The sequence below is a fragment of the Ursus arctos genome, unplaced genomic scaffold, assembly GCF_023065955.2.
Source record: "Ursus arctos isolate Adak ecotype North America unplaced genomic scaffold, UrsArc2.0 scaffold_21, whole genome shotgun sequence".
NCBI lineage: Eukaryota > Metazoa > Chordata > Mammalia > Carnivora > Ursidae > Ursus > Ursus arctos.
In genome coordinates, this window is record NW_026622886.1 from 32,779,726 (window position 1) to 32,800,161 (window position 20,436).

The window sequence follows — 20,436 nt, forward strand, 5'->3', positions numbered from 1 at the left end:
ATAATATTGACGCTTGCTTAATTATAGCAGATCCTACTTTTTATTCAGAAAATTTCTTTCCTGTTATTGAACTGCCAACCTGCTGAAAGGGCAGGTGTTTATTCTTCCCTAAACCTCTCCTCCAGAAAAGACAGTGAATAAAAATGGAGACGAAGCAGCGACTGACATATTTCTAATCAATTAAAACAAACCACACAATAGGCAGAATGTGCTATTTTTATAACTGCATAGTAGAATTAATATTTTAAAATATAGTATATATTGGCATATTTTAATCCTTATAAAATAATAATTATAATGCCAAAACAAATTAATAAATGAAGCATAAATATAATAACTATGTACGTTATTATTTTGGCCTAGAAACTTATAGTTAGCTATAGGAAAGCAATATAAATTTTATGCTGGGAAAGCACTGCCTTAGAAACAACATTTAACAAACACAATGTGCCAGAATATATAGTAAACATATGCATTACCCTTGTTATTCTTCTCAGCTTTTTAGGTAGGTACTGTTATTCCTATTTGACAAATGAAGAAAATGAAACTAAGAGATGGTAAGTAACTTACTGAAAGTCATACAGCTGGTAAGTGCCAGAGCAGGGCGTTAAATCGACATGCCTCTGATTCCAGAGCCTGCCCCTTTAACCATCATGACATACTTTCTCCCAAGGGTGAAAACAAAAATATCTGTAAGCTCTATAAAACTGAGAATTATTTCATGGGGTGCCTGGGTGGTACAGCGGTTAAGCGTCTGCCTTCGGCTCAGGGCGTGATCCCGGCATTATGGGATCGAGCCCCACATCAGGTTCCTCCGCTATGAGCCTGCTTCTTCCTCTCCCACTCCCCCTGCTTGTGTTCCCTCTCTCGCTGGCTGTCTCTATCTCTGTCGAATAAATAAATAAAATCTTAAAAAAAAAACCTGAGAATTATTTCAAAAGACTAATAATGAAAACAGTAATATAAGTTGTAATCATAATAGACACAGGAGAGAGTCCTGGCATCTGGGTTTAACTTTTCCTCTGAGAACAAGTAAGTTAACTTCTGAAGGCCTCAAGTTCTTAAGAAGAAGGGAGGAGAGGGCAGAAGAGGGGAAGAGGAGGGAGAAGAGGACTAGCGCATATTGGATATCTTTTCTTAGAAAATGAAATCCAGTCTTTTATCTTCGAATGAAAGTTCCAAAAAGATGATGTAAAACAGCTCTAGTAACCTTCGCTGGGACGCGCTGAGGAGGAAGACCTGTAGAAGTTCAGAACGGTGGACGCGTGGCGGCCATCTTACCTGTAAATGAACGGAGCCACCGTGGCGGTGTTGGGGTGGCTGTGTTGCTGCTGCTGCTGAGGGAGTTGGACAGCACCATTCCCCGTGGCCTGCCCACCGCCTTGCGCCACCAGTGCAGCACCTGAGCCAGCGGGAGAGGCATGGCTGGCCTCCCTTCCTTCCAAAGAAGCAGGGCAATTGGATGTGCTTGCTTTCTCAGTGGTCATGGGCTTAGGTAAGGACTGGGAAGGGCTTCCCTTGGTAGTCCTGAATTTTTCCGACTCTTTGCTCACTGCACTGCCAGGTGAAACGGTCTGCTTTGCTGTTGGCACCTTCGAGCCTGGTTTCGGAATGCCACTGGAAGAGGGGATTAAGCTTTCTTTCTTGGCTGCTGCCATCTTGCTACCCTTTGGGATCAAGCTTGCAATTTTAGAGGTCTTTTTTGGAGCCGTCTCTGTCACCTGATCCTTCTCATCCTTGACTGGTTTTTCAGTGCAAACTTTATTTTTGTCCCTGTTCTTTTCCTCTTTTTCCTTTGGCTGTAGCAAAGACTTTTTATTGCTGAGATTTTTGCTTCCAGCTTTTGGAGGGGCTAACTTAGGGGACACTTTGGGGCTGCTACTGGTTGAGCCACCGCTATTCAGACCACTGTTAAAACCTTCCATCTCACCAGATTCAGAAAAGGCATCCTCATCCTTCCCACCATCACTGGGTCCTGAACTGGGAGACTGCGGGGGGCGTAAAGCAGTCCGGGCATTGACCAGCTTGAATTTTTCAAGCATGGATTTCTGTCCCGAGGAGGCTGTTTTGACCCCTTCTGAGACAGGAGGCTTTAGTCTGTCTGTGGATGGTGTGGGAGAGGTGGCTGGGCTGGACTGCTTTACGGTCAGCATGGTGGAGGTGGCGCTGTGCTTGACATTCATGGACTTGCTGCGCCAAGGCTTGCTGGCGCTCGGAGAAGGGATGGCAGAGGCGGGGGGCTGCCCCACATTGCCAGGGGGCTGCGTGTTACCATTTATACCTGAAGATGGCTGAGGTCCTTTGGAGGAATCTGGACATGAAGACAAAATAATACAGAAGAGGTTGATGACTTTTGATCATGTATATCATACCCCTGAGTACTTCTAACCACAGACACAGTTAAGTATCTCTCCTGTGAGCTAAACACAGACATGCTATGTGGCATCAATCACTTTGGTGATGTGGTTGTTTTTATAACATATATCAAAAATTCAGGACCTGAGAACCATTGATTTCGGAAAAGAACTTTCTTTTTCCTTTCTAAAATTACTCTTACCCAAATGAACTTAGCTAGTCATAGATATCTAAAGATAAAACACTATCCTTCCCTTAAGCAATTCTTTATAGTTTTACCAGTTACTGTTGTAGCTCATAGCAGTAAATTGATTCCACATAGCCATATAAAAATATGGTGTATAATAAATGTTGAGAAATTATTTTACCTTACTGGGACACTAACATTGTTATCTGATTAAATGTGCTTATGAATCATGATTTAGCTCTTAGTTAATATTGTTTACTTTTATTTGTATTTAAAAAAGCATTGAAATTTAGGCTTATATGGGTCAGATAATCTACCAAGATATATATACATATATATATGTATATATATATGTATGTATATATATGTATGTAGTTGTATATATGTATGTAGTTGTATATATTATGTATTATATATTTATATACTATATATATTTGTTATATATGTATCATATAATATATATATATAATATAAATTCTTATAACAACCCTACAAGGTAGGTACTGATATTTTATCCCCATTTCACAAATAAAAAAACTAAGGGAAAGACAAACTTCATAACTCATTCAAGGTCACCCAGCCTGGATTTGAACACAAGTCAGAGCTGGTGCTCTTAACCAGCATACCTCTAGCCTCCTAAGGTGATCTGAACAAACTTTAAATATTAATGAACAATCAAGCTACTTTTGGGGGGCTATGGAAATAAGGCCTTATCCTATAAGGACTTTATAATGCATGGGTCTACTTACTTTCTGCTCAGAAATCTCATTATGGTATGAACTGCTCTATGACTGTTCTAATACTGATTAATGCCTGATTATGAGTCTCATTTTTAAGTATGAAAATCTAAATCAAAAAGAGATTTTATAACATGACATAGAACAGAAAGAACTGAGCTTGGAGTTTGGAGACCTCAATATATATGTTAATTCACACTGGGGAGCAAGAGAATTCTGGTTGTTTACTTTAAACTTCATTTACCATAAATGCCTCCCTCTTTCATCTTTCTTTTTTTGACATGAAATGATCAATGATTAAATTAGATATTTGGGTAAAAGAGGCATCATTTAGCACTGTTAACAAACTAGACACTGATAAATAGATGTAGTGCTATTTTTGATGAAATGTCCAATGGAAATATTTTATAAATAATATTTTATAAATAATATCCTCTCCATAATATTCAGGAATTGGAGCCCATTCAATTTCATTATTTCATATTCACAACGATAAGCTGCAATGTTTTTATTTTTAAATGTTTTCTCCAAAATGCATGAAAAGTTATGTGTAATCAAGCCAATGAGTACCAAATACTACTCTTAACAATCTTTCAGAAAAGGAAATTAATACACAAAAAGAGAAAATAAAGAAATTAGAGATACAAAAAGAGGTTAAATTATTAGTTAAATATTTGTGTGAGTTAAACTTTTTTAAAATAAGTGTGCCTAAAATGATAAAATAGATTTGTGAAATTTATGTTAACAAGAATAGACAAATGCATTTTATATTTAATAATTTTTTCTACCAAATTTTTATTCAAATTCCAGGTAGTTAACATGTAGTATAATATTAGCTTCAGGTGTAGGATTTAGTGACTCATCACTTACATACAACACCCAGTGCTCATCACAAGTGCTCTCCTTAATATTTGTTTTAAAAATCAGTATACCAACATTAATTCTAATACACCTTACTTTTCTACAATTCCATATTTCAACCGGCAAAAGTTAACGTAAGACTGTACATATATACTCTACATTAAAATGTAATAGTTTACTGAAAAGTCAAAATGCTTACATGGTATATGTAAATTGTACAGCCTATGATGATAAATTGATGTTTTTCAGTATTCATGTAAAGTCTGTAATTGTGTCCATTTCTAGAATATTTGTAGAAATCCATTAGGTTCGTACATAAACACTAAGGTGTTCTGAAAAACAGTAGGAGTATTGACTAATTCAAGACAAACAGATCCAACAAGCTTTAAAGTCTCCAATGTCTCAAATACATTCACTCTCTGTTAATGGATTTCAATCTTTTACTTCAATCTCTGTAAGTACAGGTAATTGCAAATTGTTTTCACTTTCACATTAAGATCCCTTCCAGAGACCGATAACATTTCATCATAATTTGAATCATTCTCAGTAGCAGAATGAGCACACTGACTACCTGCAGTTAGAAATGCCTACCAAATATTTCTTCGGAATATTTCCCATTTATTGGTAAGGTCTGAACTTTGACCTCACTTCCTCTGGAAAAAAAAACCACCAAAAAATGAAAAACAAACCAAAAGCATTATTCCCACCCCCATTTCCAATCATCCCAGCATCAAGTCTGGATTTGGTGGTTCCTTTGCATTTTTCCATAGCTAATTATTTCCTCTCTTATATCCATTATAACTCCAGTGTAATTGCCTGTTTCCCACTCTACTGTACGTTCCATTAAAGCAAAGACCACGCCTGTGCTTATGCAGAGATATCTGACATCCTAAGTGTTTAACTTAACAGAGGTTCTCAAACTTTAGTGTGCACGTAAGTGACCTGGGGATCCTGACTACACACCACGTTGTGATTCAGCACATGTGCTGTGGGCCCTGAGATGCTGCGTTTTTCACAAGATCCAGATGATGATGACGCTGCTGGTCACAAACCATGTTTTGAGTAACAAAGGTTGAATGGACTCAGAAATCATGGCAGTTGCTGACAGTATCAGCTCTAAAGAATGTTTCTTATGACAGTACCCAATGTGGCTGAATTTGTTCAATGGCCCATAGCTGTGCAGCATGAATAGTCTTTGCCCTTTGAACTCCCAGAACCTCGGCCAGTTCTGAATTCACTGGATGCTTGAGAATTTGTAGCAAGGGATACTGCAAACAAAAGAAGCCTATCAGGTTTTCCTGATGGCCGCCTATTTAGTGGATCTTCTGTGTATGTGCAGCTCGGTTAAGAAGTCAGGAGACTCCTACCACTGCATGTCTGGGAGCTTTGGTGGGAATGAGAGAAAAAGGTGGAAGAGAATCTGTCTGGATGCTTCTTAAGTGTGCTGCCGTCGGCTGGATAGACTTCTGCACCAGTTCAAGTACAGAAGAGGAAGTTCACCATCACTACACTCAAAAATGAGACAGGAGGGACTCCAGATTACGCCACCCACGTCCAAACCACAGTCACCGGCACAGCAACAGCTGTCAACTCATTCTCAGATGAGTACACACATAGAAGCCGCTTCTCAAAGCTCCACTCTCAGTCTGTCCCCATCCTGTCTCAGTATAGCAGCAGTGAGGTGCTTCAGGTCTCATTAAGAGAGCAAATCATAGTTGTGCATCAGGAAGGCACTGGAATAGTAAGAGTCTCCCCAGACTTCTCACAATCAAGGTTGCACAACAGCAGCTGGTGAAAAGGTGGCGGCGTAGCTCCTCAGGAGTGGGAACACACTCTAGTCTCTGGGGTGTCTGCGTTCAGTATGAAGTAGCCTGGTCCCACAGATGTATTTCTGAATGTTGATCACTCAGCTTCTGACTCTGAATGAGTTGTTAGCTGGGTATGAGGAAATGACCAGATATCTAATGCACATATTCAAAGACATCCTTGCAATGGATCTGCCTTGAATTTGCAGAGCCTGTCTCTGCCTACAGTGCTGCCTTCTTGTCTCTAGTCCCGAAAGAGAAATTTTCTTCTACTCGCTCTCCTTTCCTTCCTCCTCTTCCTCTACCTCCACATTCCCCATCATCAACTCCACTACAACCAAATAATATTATTTATCAATGGCTCACTTCTTCCCCAAGCACTTTGCTTGTTTGTTTGTTTTTAAAGATTTTATTTATTTATTTGACAGAGAGAGACAGCCAGCGAGAGAGGGAACACAAGCAGGGGGAGTGGGAGAGGAAGAAGCAGGCTCTTAGTGGAGGAGCCTGATGTGGGGCTCGATCCCAGAATGCCGGGATCACGTCCTGAGCCGAAGGCAGACGCTTAACCACTGCGCTACCCAGGCGCCCCATCCCCAAGCACTTTGATACACGGTATCACATTGAAAGCTCTTCATACATGGGATCTCACTTAAACCCCTAAATAATCTGTTATATATTTATGATTTATCTTGTTATAAATGGGAAAACTGAAGCTTAAAAAGTGAAAGTAACTTGTTCCAAGTCACACATATAGTAAAACTTAGAAAAGAGAAAATCAAAATTGGAGCTCAGGGGCCCCTGGGTGGCTCAGTTGTTAAGCGTCTGCCGAGGGCTCAGGGCGTGATCCTAGGGTCCTGGGATCGAGCCCCGCATCAGGCTCCTCCACTGGGAGCCTGCTTCTTTCTATCCCACTCCCCCTGCTTGTGTTCCCTCTCTTGCTGTGTCTCTCTCTCTGTCAAATAAATAAATAAAATCTTAAAAAAAAAGAAATTGGAGCTCAGGTTTTTCTGACTCCCAATTTTGGAGGCTTTTCACTCTCTCTTTTTTCTATATGTTCGCTGCCTACCCAGAAATTCTGCTGGTGTGGCTGTCCAGAATGCCACATGTTTGTCACAGTAGTGAAGTGAATTGGGTAACTCCTTGAAGCATGGTGTCCTTCTTCCTCTATGAGCAGAATACAAGTGGGGAGAATATGACAGGAGAGCCTCTCTAGTTAGTACGTTATATACTATCTCCTTGGGCATCCAATCTGTACCTATCCTTCTGAGCTGATGTAAGAATACATTTTAATTCACGCTTAGAAAATACGTAAATTGACAGAGTTAATTTTTAGTTCTCACATCTTACAAAAAAAAAATGTTGATGACCTGGAAAAAATGCCAATCTAGTTCTAGTAAAATTAATACACATTGACAAAGGTGGCAGTCACAACAGGTATATGAAAAGTTTAGTTAAGGACATTTCTCTGTGGAAGGTTAGCTAGCTTTAGAGTTTAGCCCCATGTTGCCAACGGTGTTGTTAGCCTGAGAAAGGACACAGGGACCATCCAACCTATTTACCTCTTCTTCCTTGCTGAATTGTATGTTGCTTAGATGCAAGCAAACTAACTTTCAATTTACAAGGTAACAACAGAATAATAATACACAAAGTAGCATAAAGTAACAAAAATGATGACAATAGCATCATTTATTTTAAAGTATTCACTGTGTAGCAGACATTGTACTCCCTGATATCTATGATCCCTGAGAAATAGAGGGCAACTTCAGTATCAAGGTCATTGTGAACTGAAGGAAATGATTCATCGATGTGACCATGGCAATTAGCCACCTTAGACTCCCATTTCATAATAACATACCAAATACATCTGAACCCTTTAAAAGGTAAAAAAAAAAAAAAAAAAAAAAAAAAAAAAAAAAAAAAAATTTAAATTTTAAAAAATGTAGCATTCAAATCCAAATATGTCTTGTTACCAACTGGGCCCTTGTTCACCTGGGCACACTACCTTCTGTGAATGATTACTTGGGCAATATCTCAATTGCCAACTTTAGGATGACTTAACAGAAATATGGAATGGGATTACAGGGACCCTAGAAGAGCAGTCTGTTCTGTTCATGCAATGTTACAGTGCCACTTTGTGGAGTATTGTGAAATTTAGGGAAACTTTCACTAACCAGCCAGTTTTTGGAAAAAAAATATGTAATTTATGTATAGGCATGTATAATATGTGTACACCTCAACATGTGAGCATTTATACATAAGCAAACAACATATATTCTCAAGTCTCTTTAATCGCATCACCTAATATATGTACCTAATTACATTATCTCATGAAAATCCCTAAGACCTAAGACTAGCCTGCAATTTTCATTTGACATTTTATTTTAGGCTTATATAAGTCTCAAGGAAATAAAGCAAAAAGTCATGGTGGAACACATAATTCAGTCACTAGTAAAGCAATATAGTAAGTAAAACATATTTCCATTGCCTTGAAAAGAAAATAAAACAGTTTAGTTCTTTGATACTACAGTAATCAACAAAAAAAGAGAAAGCACTGAAGAATCAAATAGCTACACTTCAGCAGTCAAAATTCCATGACTCATGCAACATTCACATTAACCTTATAGTTTTAAAATTTCAACTGCAATATTGCCAAATTCTCGGCATCAATTCTATTTAACCTATGTTGAATGTAAATGAAAGTAACCCTTCCACAGCAGACAATACGTTGTCAGGATCCAGCAGAACAGAAAGGACATCTCTTTCTTAGATGTGCAGGTACAACGTAAGAATCATTAGGGAGAAACAATAAAAAGATGGCAAAATGCCCTGTGCTACTGCGGCATGTTTCTTAGCAACACGGAAGACAACTCTCTGCTAACAAACTCTGTCAAGCAACAAGTGTTTACGGAGCATAATTCAGAAACCGAATTCCAAATAAAGCTAGGGATACTTATATTCCTAATAATATGAAACTGTGTAGCTTTTTTTCATATTTAATACCCAGATTTTATAAAACAACGATTTCTTAAGAAAATCTGCTTCAGGCATAGAAAGTGTCTATCTAAATGAACCAGGGTGCAGTTTTCCCATGATCCCTAATTTCCAGGGAACATGTATTTACTTTTTCTTTAAAGCATACATCTTGTCTGTAGTGTATGGGCAAATTGATAAAGGCTGGCCTCAGAACGTATTATTCATTGTCAGTATCTGAACGGAAGCTCACCAAGAGAAGAAATTTGGGCTCTCAGAAGAAATTCTTCTCTACCAACAGTGCTATCTTCATTTCACCATTTGTTTTGAAAAATCTGTTCCCACATTGCATTTCAGCAGAAGGGGTCCCGGCATTGCCTCCTACCGTACCAACATTTCTGCCTTCTCTGCAAAGGCTCATCTATGACCACGTTCACTGACATTCTAATTTATTTGGTCAAATGTTGAAATGAGCACCCTATTCCTTGAATCGTATTATTATTAAAATGATACCGGACAGATCTTTAGAAGTGGCAGTTTGTGATTCTCTACTGATTTCCTTTCATAAGTCACACAATTTGCAAATAAGTTACTTTTACAATGCCATACAGGTGAAAAGCTACTGGGCTTTCAACAGTATGGTTTTTTAATAGGGAAATGAAATTGTATTAATTGTGAATAAATGTTTATTGCCTATCACAAATTCTAGAGATTCTTCAACTGGTTCATATGACTCATCACCCAAGACTTCTTAAAGAAAGTAGAAAGTGTATTTCCACTTAGAAGCATTCAGGGAACACACTGCAGATAATTTTGTTAATCCCTCAACTGAAATATCTTAATTTGTTAAATTTAAATATTACCCTTTCTAATAGCTAAAAAAGGAGTAGCAATTAATTGAGAATACTCCAGTCAGTGCTTTCTGAATTCTGTCAGTATAATATTGTGACCTTTGAAAACTCTTACTTAGTTTTCACCTTACTTGATCATATCCAGGATATGTATGCGCACTGGTTTGTGACAGAGATCAGCTTGTCAGCAGAAGAAATCTTCTATTTTTATATAGATTGTGCTACCACTATAAATATCCATGTCAAAAAGATTAAATAAAACATTCTTATCCAAAAAGATAAACCACTCTAATAGGCTAAAGAGTAAATTGTTTTGTATGCAATGTTTATTACTGTTTTGTTTCTCTTACAATTTAAGATATTTTATTTTTTTAAAGATTTTTTTGAATTAATTAATTTGTTTATTTATTTATTTATTTAATTTATTTATTTTAGGGAGAGGGTGTGTGCACAAGCAGCAGAAGGGACAGAGGGACAGGGAGAGAGAGAATCTCAAGTGGACTCCACCTTGAGCGTGGAGCCTGATGCGATGCTCGATCTCATGACCCTGAGCTGAAATCAAGAGTCAGATGCTTAGCCACCTAAGCCATCCAGGTGCCCCAAGATAATATTTTAGAAATATGAAATAGCATGACAGAATGAGCAATTTAGAAACATTGATATTGGATATATTGATAAAGTTGCAACTCCACATTAATAGAAAATGCCCTGTAACAATCATATGACATAATTTGTGCTTCAGTTCTTATTGGCAGTTCTCAGACATTTAATGCCTATATTGGACATATTATAAATACTTGTGAAGGTGAGACCACACACTTTAAATGCTTTTGAATTTTTAGTTATTTGGGAATTAAAAGTAATGAAAATCGTGCTATTTTGCTGTACATGTGGACCTAAGGAAATCTGCTTTTTTTGAGTCAAAAACCTCATAATATATGTCATCTGTCTCCACCTTGTGGTTATTGTAAATATTACTACTTCTGAATTTTGTTCTATATCTGAGACATATATAAGAGAGGTTGAATGGCTATGGAAAAATAGAAACCTTTGTCTACCTTTAGATTTTTACTTTTAGACACCAGAAATACAGAAAACCATTTCACATGATAGAAAATTTGAGGTACATTATGATATCAAAGTGTTAAATCATCTAAAGCATTTCTAAATCTCTTTGCCAGTATCATTAGTAATTTCTTGCAAAAATATTACACAATTGTAGAATCATATAGTTAAACTGGATATATGAACAGTCCATTCAACACATCTGTATGTCTAAACGAACTATCCCTTAGAATTTCGTAGCACATACAGATTCTGTATGACACTTTCTAGAAAAGTCACGAAACAAAGAACAAAGTTTTTCTGAGTAACTCTTGTCTCCCTTTCCCTCAGGAAAAATACGTGTCCAGTAAAATTTCTTAAGTTCCTAAATCAGAAGTTTTATTCTATATTTTAAAAACAAACTCTTAACTTCCATTTATACATTATTTTCCTTTCTTTTCTATTCCACTCAAGAACAGGGAATATTACAGGGGTCAAGAACACTGCTTTGCTTTCAGGGATTTATGTTCTGTCCAATTTTCTTTCAACGCATGAGAAATTTTCAGAAAAGTGTCCAGTTCATAGATTATCTGTCACTTCATGTCAAAGGTAGAGAAAGTTGTTGGATCATATCATCTGTATGAAATAATTTGAAATGATCTAACATAAGCAAAAAATTTCCTACCTGGTTGAATTTGCCAGCTATTCTACTAACTAAGCATGTTTGTTACTTTTGAACTTCATGTTTTGTTGCCTAGAAAGCTAAATACTGTAAAGAGAAGTTCAAGTTCTATGGATTTGAAGAAACTGCCTCAAAAGACAGCCACAGGCCTTAGTGCCTCACACAGTCCCTCTGCCTCCAATACTACAGGTTCTTGATTTTCTTGTGGTTTAGATGTAAAACGCACACTCTCTCGCATGAACCCATGCTCCACCGTGTGATGTATCAAGCAAGCACCTTGTTAAATGCACAACACAGAGAACCGTGCATCATCTAGTTGATATATAATTTGCCTTTAACACAGATTTCCACTAAGTGTCTTCCTGCCTGATGATTTTATGACTTGATATTTCTATTCTGCACTCTTTCAAGAAAATGAAACAAACATGGATAATTTGTCTCTTTAGGGAAAACTAAGGTCACATTATTTCTGTGTCCTGCTGCTATTAAAGATTAAATATCCATCCTAATTATGTCTCCATTTTTAATGCCCAAAACACTTTAGACATTTACGTCAACTGAAGCTAAAGATTCAAATAAACTTAATATAGATTTATGATTTTACGGTAATTGTTCATAAAATATGAGAAGACAAAAGAAAATGCTATATATATGCAATCAGGAGGAAATGTTTTGGGGAAACTGATTTTATACTTGGTTATATAATTAGCCACCTTAAGTGGCTAATAAATGAGTTTGCTTTCTTAAAATGTTCTTGAGATAAGAAAAGCCGTGAAGAAGGCTGGAATTCAGGAGGGGGCAGTTAGAAAACATGAAACAACACTGATAACAACTCCATTCCAAAAGGCATTCACACTGCACGGATATTGGACTTAGCACGTAATTTACAAGACCAATACGTTAGACTTGTGCCATAATGATGTAACAGGCAAACACTTACCTTTTTCATTGCCATTTGCATAATTTGGAGGCTTGTTTTTGTCAATGCTGTTAAAGCTCTGACTTCTCCTATTTAAATTAGAGGCTCCCTGGACCTTGCTGCTGCTGCCTGAAGCTGGCACCCTAGAGGGACCTGGAAGCCTGAAATAGTATAAGAAAAATTACATCATTATTGTATATTACAAAAAGATTGGGGTAGGAGGTTCTGATCAAGTCTTAGTGGAAAAAGCACAATATATGAGGTTCTAAAATCTATTCAGCAGAAAATGGTTGTTTCAGTGATAAATAACTAAACACAAGGATTAAGAATCTTCACAAAAATCTTGTTTCACTTTTCAATGAACATGCCCTCGAATGATATTAAGAATGTAGAGCAATTAGAAATAAAATAACCTTTAACTGGAAAAGTCATATTACCACACCCCTGATAAATAACACTTTGACTTAAAAATGCTATAACGATCACATGAAAAGCAAGGGAAATTAAACAAATATATTATGTTCTCGGGGTATTAATCACCTATTTGCAGTTTTGTTAAGTTGTTCTTTTCAATGTATGGGGCATTTGTTTTTCTCTTAGATAGCTGTTTCCTAAGTCAACTTGATAATAACAAAAAGAATAAAGTTACTGAACAAGTTGCTAATAGCAAATGCTTATTGCATATCTAAGGTAGTAAGCTATACTAATTCAAACACGGTGCAGAGACCAAGGTCATGAGTTAATTTATATTTTATTGGTCTGCCTCAAAAAATTTCTTTTCTTTAATCGTTTTGCCGAAAATAAGCACCTAGACTTTAGCTGGTTATCTTACAAGTGTGGCCAGCTGATCACAGAGGTAATATGACAAGAAAGGATGCAGAAAATCTCTTGTTAGCAGAATGGCGATGTAAAACACACCCACAGGGACAGTGACTTCATTCAGTCTTTGGGGATGAAGGACAGGACATGAGGAAATAATAGGCAGATTGTGTTAAAATTAGGGGAAGTTAGACATTAGGTTGTGATTCGCAGTTATTTTATGTGGACTAAAATTAAATACCATCGTGGATCATTTATGTCCCTGTTTAAGTAGTTTCCACCCTAAAATTTCAAGTATCAATTATTTCATGAATTGCGCCTACAATATACAATCGCAATACAATATTTTATTCTACATTAACATATTGCATATGTACAATAAATCTGCATAAATTAAAAACTAGTAATTAAGAACTAATATTGGCATTCTAAGTCATATTTAACAACATGATACTAAAGGATGTCAGCATCTCTGCTAGCATTTGCTGCCACCATGTGAATGCCACTGTGTACTGCTCTGATAATTTCTATTTTAAAAGAAAAAAAACTCCAGCCCTTATAAATGAAGCATGGAAATTTTTACTGTTCTCTATACTAAATTATTAAAATGAAAGAGTGTTCATATCTGTTATACTGGTTCCCAATATATCACAATTTCAAGATCAGTTTTACTATTTTCATATTTTAACTCACCTTCATAATTAATACATTATTTCCATAGATTATTAGGAAATCAAACTCTTAAATACTATAGCTACTTTTTAAAATAGTAGCGGGTATTGCAACAGGGAATGAACATCAGGAAAACACAAATACCAGATTAAAAACAGAAGTATTGCTTTCTCGGAATAGTTAATAGTTTCAAAATGTTGACTGTATTCTGGAGTTTAAATACATACGGCTAATAAATAGTTCCTTCAGCTATTTTGCTAATTAGAAGCTGTGCCATGTACAAGATTGGAAACTCTTCCAAACGATTCCAGCATTTAACTTTTGCTCAAATGGATCTAGAGGGTATGTAAGTATAGCACAAAACCACAGACACCAGGAATTTTGAGTACCAATGACTGCACTCTAAAGAAAGAACTTAATTAATTAATTTGGCCAAATGCCCCAATCATAATAAAGCTGAGAACTATTCCTGCAGAGACAGCTACAGACTTAGAAAGTTCATTCCAAACTCACATGTATAAACAAATTTTGTCACAAAATTTGCCCTGCTTGCAATGAAACTTGACCTGTTTCTAGAAAGCAATTAAAATGCATTTTAATCTTTACTGTGACCCATGAAGGCAAGTGATCTTTAGTTCTCAGAAGAACAAATTAAAACAAATTAAAAAATCCATTTGCTCTTCTCATTACCCTAATTTGATAGGCAGCCAGAGCTCCAGATCATTCATCAAAGTAATAAAAAAAGAAATGAGAATGAAGCCAACAAAAGACAGAGAAAGAGAGAAATGTTCTATTAAATTAATGCACTTAAAATATATTTTATATGCATGAGTCTTAGAAGTGGTAATAAAACTGTACATGGCAGGTCACTTTTTTGCATATTTGAATTTATATCATTTTTCCTACTTTTAATTAAATACCCTTTACATTTTTCTCTCCAGAATCATTTAAATTACTATGGAAATGAACATAACTTAGGAAAGCAAGGCAAGAGGAAAAGCACATACCTCACATCAAGGCATCATAAGCAGTCCTTGTGGTCAAACATTGCATAAAATGATACATAATCAGAGCAGTGATTAGGAAGCCACCACAGAGATACTTCCCCAGTGAGGGAGATGGCACATATAATCACATAATAAGCAGGGGTGCAAAACACATTTGCTGTGGCTCCGCTCAGCTGTACCATCAGGCCTTCGGCAACTTAATATTTTTTAAAAAAACACCAAACTCTTTCAATATACATTTATCAATCAGTATTTTCCAAACAGTACATAATGCAGTCATTTGCTATAACAGACTGTCTTTAAAATACATATGTCATTAAGAAGCAAAAATTTCAACTATTATAGATAGAGGAACAGTCCACGTCAACTCGGTGACCTGATGCTAACCTCTCCACAAAAATCTGCCAATATTTCTCAATTCTGCTTCAAAATGTGCAATAATTAATGCATGCCCATCTCAAAAAACAATTACATTCTTGTTGTGTAACTTCCAGATTCTGTAACCTGGAAGGAATGGGGCCTTCAAAGTAATGTTTTCCTTGACTTTCTCCAAGCCTAGAAGCTAGACTTCAGCCCAGTCATAACAGTATATATAACAAAACTAAAACAGAAGAAGCCAAAACCCATTTAATGATCTAACACAGACATGCTCATCCCCGAGAATGCATATGGAAATCCACTTGGAAGAATTCAGTCTTCCAAACTTTTCATCCAGAAGTATGTCATTTATGAAAAAAATTTAGAATGATAGGACAAAATATCACTGGGCAGTTACTTTATTATCACTAACAAGCAATAAATTAGAGATATTAACTGACCTAGTAGGCTTTTTTTGACTGGTTGCAATTCCACTGTGATTAGACTGAGTTGCATATCTGGCTGCCAGACTGTATGAGGAGAAACAGAGAAATTGAATTAAAGAGATTCTTTGAACATGGAAAGAAAGCACAAAATTACAAGAAAACTATGAGTTAATGAAATGCAACTGGAACATGTATAAGCATGTATAAAGAATAAATTAATTAGAAAATTATGATAATGCAACATATATACCATGACCTTTGATTAATGAACACACTATGAAACAATGCAGTGCACCCCTTGGAATAAAGTGTGTCATCACTGACTTTAAAATTACGCCTATGTGATATCGTTCATATTATTTCAAGTAGGATTTCAGCTCATTAAGAAATTCAACCTTTGTAAATGACTAGGAAAACTTTAGGAAAGCTAAGGTTTGACTTTACATAACACAAAGAGCTCTTTCTCAAAAAGGCTAAAATGAACAGAAAGAGTATGAGAGTCATTATATTCTTTAGTAAACTCTACTAATTTGCTGCTTTAACCAGAATATTATTTCAAAAACCAAATTACTAAAATATCTGGTTTCTGAAAAATGTATTGTTTGATCTCGAGTCCTAGATACAATGTTTTAAGGAAGCAAACAATACAAGATGTTTTTCTAGAGAAAGATCTATGTAAAGGTTAAATGGAATAGGTTGGAGTTAAATTCTCCAAAAACAGACTGAACAACTACTAATGACAGCTTCTGGGCACTCTTGAGTTATAATTCTTAATTTTTAAATCAAAATCTTTGAACTAAGACACAAAAGAAAGCATAAACTGAGTTCTAAAGAGCAGTGAATATTTTATAAACAGAAATGAAATTTTGCACTTCAAGTTAAACTAATTCCTGAATTACCTGAGTGTTCTGAAATTAGTGTTTTGAAGGATATGGTGAGACCCAATTAGACCTGAAACATGTTCACATATCTTGCGATGGTCATGGATGGGTGCCCATGTGGAGAATCACTTTTCAGGTGAATTGTGAGGGAGCATGAAGGCCCTTAAAAACCGCCCAGATAGAAAAGATATAAATCCTCATAGCTAGGGAGCTTTCAGAGCACTTATTTTTCACATTTGATATGTGATATATTATTTATTTGCATATAATAAATTCTGCATCCTAACTACACTGGGTACTGAGACAATTGGCCCAACTACTTCAGTAACAATGATATCGGAGAATAATGTACAAATAAAAACCAAAGTGTCTGAATGAAATGAGATATTAATTTAAAATCTAAATTTAAAATACAAGCACCCAAAGTAAAGAAACATTTTTTGTGTGAAATTCTCAGTCTACTTTGTCAATCCAAGAGAAAGAGACCTACCTCAAGTTCACTACTATGTCTTATCCCATACTTTCCAAAGTGAACACAAATATTAGCTGGAGAAATGACAATGAAGCAATGTACTTTCCTTCAGGAATCTGAAGCCATCTCATAGCGTTTTCTTCCATGATTTTAAAGAAGTACAAATTTCTAGGATTGAAGTGAGGTGAGGGAAGAAAATCTAGAAAGGTCAACTGACTTGCTAAAATCAGTTTGGTTTTATGGCCCACGTGTATTTTCGAATTTATTATGAGAGAATAATACCCTACATGTCGCCTAGGTTTTTATACCAAACCCTCATATTTTAATCCTTTGAAACGTGGCTGCTGTTCTGCTTCCCCTGCACTAGTGAAACTGTTCTGTGAAGAACAAGAGTTTTATTCAATTCTCACCATACTCTAACATCTTTGTATCTGACCCACATTGCTCCCTTTGCCTTTGTGAATCTCTCTCTTTCATGGATAGTATTACCAGTGAGCTCAATTGATTTGCCCACCATCACTCTTGTCCATTTTCTCTTTCCTTCGCTGGGTCCTTTTCCTTTATCGAGCCTTTCTTAAAGGCATGATTTTTCATAGGTCTTCTCTCTTCAAACACTTATATGCATTCTTCTACTTAGCAATTCATTTCTTACCTAAGACTCAAAGTAAAATCTGCTTTATTAGTGTGTGCGTCACCCTCCCAACCATCAATATCAATGGAGTAAAAGATGTCCATTTCCATGATCTTCAAAGTCAGCACATTAAACACTATTTTCCTTTTTTATCCCCCATGTCTTAAACGGATCCTTCTTCTGATTTCTTAATTTCTATTCACACGATCATCATTTTCTTTAGTCCAATGGGCTTGAAACCTTGGTAGTTGACTCTTCTCTTTTTCCTTTTAATTATTGCAGATATGTAATCAATAGGCTGTCACTCTGATTCAACTTCAGCAAATCCACTTGCTTTATGGTCTCTTCCAATTTCCTTTTTTATGGCACTAACTTAAACCGCCAACGCTTCCCACGACGCTTCTGGCTCCTTTTGTTTTTCTTATTCTTCTACCTGGCTCTGCCTCCACACTCAGTAGAAAACCACTGTTCTCCCCCACAGTGCTTGTAATACCATATCCCAAGTTTCAGATTTACAAACAGTCTAGCAACAGAGTAGGTGAGGCGGTACAGCTAATGCAATTTATTGGTAAAACAGACACAAGGGACATGTAGACACAGCTCTGAGGCAAGAGGGGGAAGACAGAGTCAGATCACCAACAAACTAGGAATTTTCAAAACTACCTGGATTGAGGATTGTGTAATTTTTTTCCTGGAAAGATTGTCAAATGAGACTCCTTCTAGCTAATGGGCGGTAAAAAAAAAATCAGAAACAGAAGCACAAAAGAAATAAATATTTTGAGACTTATTGTGGGTTCTACTCATCTATCTGATAAAATATTAAGGGAATGCTTTTTATTTCCCTAACATGGACGGCAAGGAGGAGACTAAAGACAGTCAAATGAATTTTAAAAAATGAAACTCATCTGGTGTTCAATACACAGAAAGATCCAAACTACCAGACCTTTCTAAGCTACCTTTAGCACAAATTCCCATGTGGAACTATAATATCCATTTATTTTAAGGAAAGAAAGCTTCTCAAAGTAAACAGTTCCTAAATTTTAACTTACCCATTTGTACTAATTGCCAGAACCTTGCCATTCAAAGTGTTGTCCAAAGACCAACAAAACTGGCATCACCTGCAAATTTTTAGAAATACTGAATCTCAGGTCTCATCCCAGTGAATCTGCATTTTAATAGGATTCTGAAGCATAATAAAATTGAAAAAGCTGTGCTCTACAGAATATCCACAAATGTCCAGCCTTGGAGGAAAACCTTGTAGTGTCTAAAGTCAGCAGCATAATCTAAACATCTTGAGTCACTTCATCATCTAGCGTGTAGCGGCTTTTGATACAGTTGATATCCTCCTTCTAGAAATCCTCATCTCACTTAGCTTTCCCAATGCAACAGCTACCTCTGTAGCTCCTCCTACTTCCCAAATAACAGTCAATTCATTTTTCCTGCCCCCTAAATTTTTGTACTGTTACCATGAATATTTTCAAAATAGTAATTCTAGGCAACAGCTAATCTACCCCTCTATTCTAACTCAGATCTACATTTTATACTCAAATCTCAATCCTAAATATCACCTTGAGATCCCCTAAATATTCCCAGATCTATCACCTAGATTTCTCCCAGATATTCCAAAAATGTTCAGAACAACTCATTCTCCTTCTTTCAAACCATCCTCTCTCTCTCTCTCTGACTTTGTTACATACCTTGACTGTCACCATTTTCTCCATTGAACGATGCAGAGTTGTCCTGATCATTACCTCTTGCTTTTTCTCCCTACACCCCATCTCTCTCACAGACTCTAATCATACCTCTTCACTGGTCTCCTTGTTATCAGTTCATTTTTATTCCCAGACAAATCAAATCATTCCTCTCATAGTCAACAGAATGAACTTTCCCAAGGAAGAATGAATGCCAACCTCTGTCTTTGAGATTGCTGTTGACCCCCCATTGTCCGCAGGATAAAATCCAAGCCCTGTAATCTTGTTTACAGTACTTCAGTAAGCCTCCTCAGACTCTTACAGTCTCATCCTCTCTGCATACCTCCACCCCGGGCTCTCCACCATCACCACACCTCTGTTCCTTGCCTATGGCCTCTTCTCCCATGGGTCCTTGGCTTTTCTCATGAGGTTTCCTTCACCTGAAATGCTAGTCCTTCTCTTCCCTTTACATTATAAAATCTAACTGCTAGTTCAAAATCCTGCTCAAATCTCACCTTCTTGTTGAAGCATTTCTCAAGTTTCCCAGAGTTAATTTTGTCCTCTCCTGGCCCACAGGTCTTAACTCTTTTCTAATTATTAGGTTAATACGGGGATTTGTCATGGTAAATGTCTGTTTCCTGAGCTCAGGACAGATTGTTTTGTTTGCTAGGACAGGAATTATGTTATGTCCACTTTGCATTCTCAGCTCCTTTCATGGGGTTACTATGTGTTCAATAACTAAATAATTGATTGATATTTACTACGTAGTATTATCAAAGATTTGTTATAGTTCCATCTTTTAAGCAAGGGGGGATTGTTTTAAGAAAGGATTTATCAGAAGTATGTTAAAGGAAGGAACAAAAAGACATTCATCTTCATTGTGTCCTTATCAAGTGACCTGCAGTTAACACTTATTTTCACATTTATTCCTTATAATAGTCCTGCAAAGGTGACACTCCATTCCTGATTGGAAATATGAAACTAAAGATTTTAAACATTAATTTATCTGTATACATTATACATCTTAAAAATAACAGTACTAAAATTTG

At 36.5% G+C, this 20,436-nt stretch overlaps 1 protein-coding gene across 3 annotated transcripts in view; it reads right to left on the reverse strand.

Annotated features, from left to right (window-relative positions):
- The window catches only part of NAV3 (neuron navigator 3), a 341,643-nt gene that overhangs the window by 183,717 nt on the left and 137,490 nt on the right, over nucleotides 1-20,436 (reverse strand). For all 3 annotated transcript variants that reach the window (XM_044384570.3, XM_026499977.4, XM_044384571.3), the window contains exons 6-8: nucleotides 15,728-15,796; nucleotides 12,433-12,572; nucleotides 1,282-2,311 (exon numbers count right to left, since the gene is read on the reverse strand). In XM_044384570.3, the coding sequence (XP_044240505.2) occupies nucleotides 1,282-2,311; nucleotides 12,433-12,572; nucleotides 15,728-15,796 (1,239 nt within the window). The remainder of the gene's footprint in view (nucleotides 1-1,281; nucleotides 2,312-12,432; nucleotides 12,573-15,727; nucleotides 15,797-20,436) is intronic.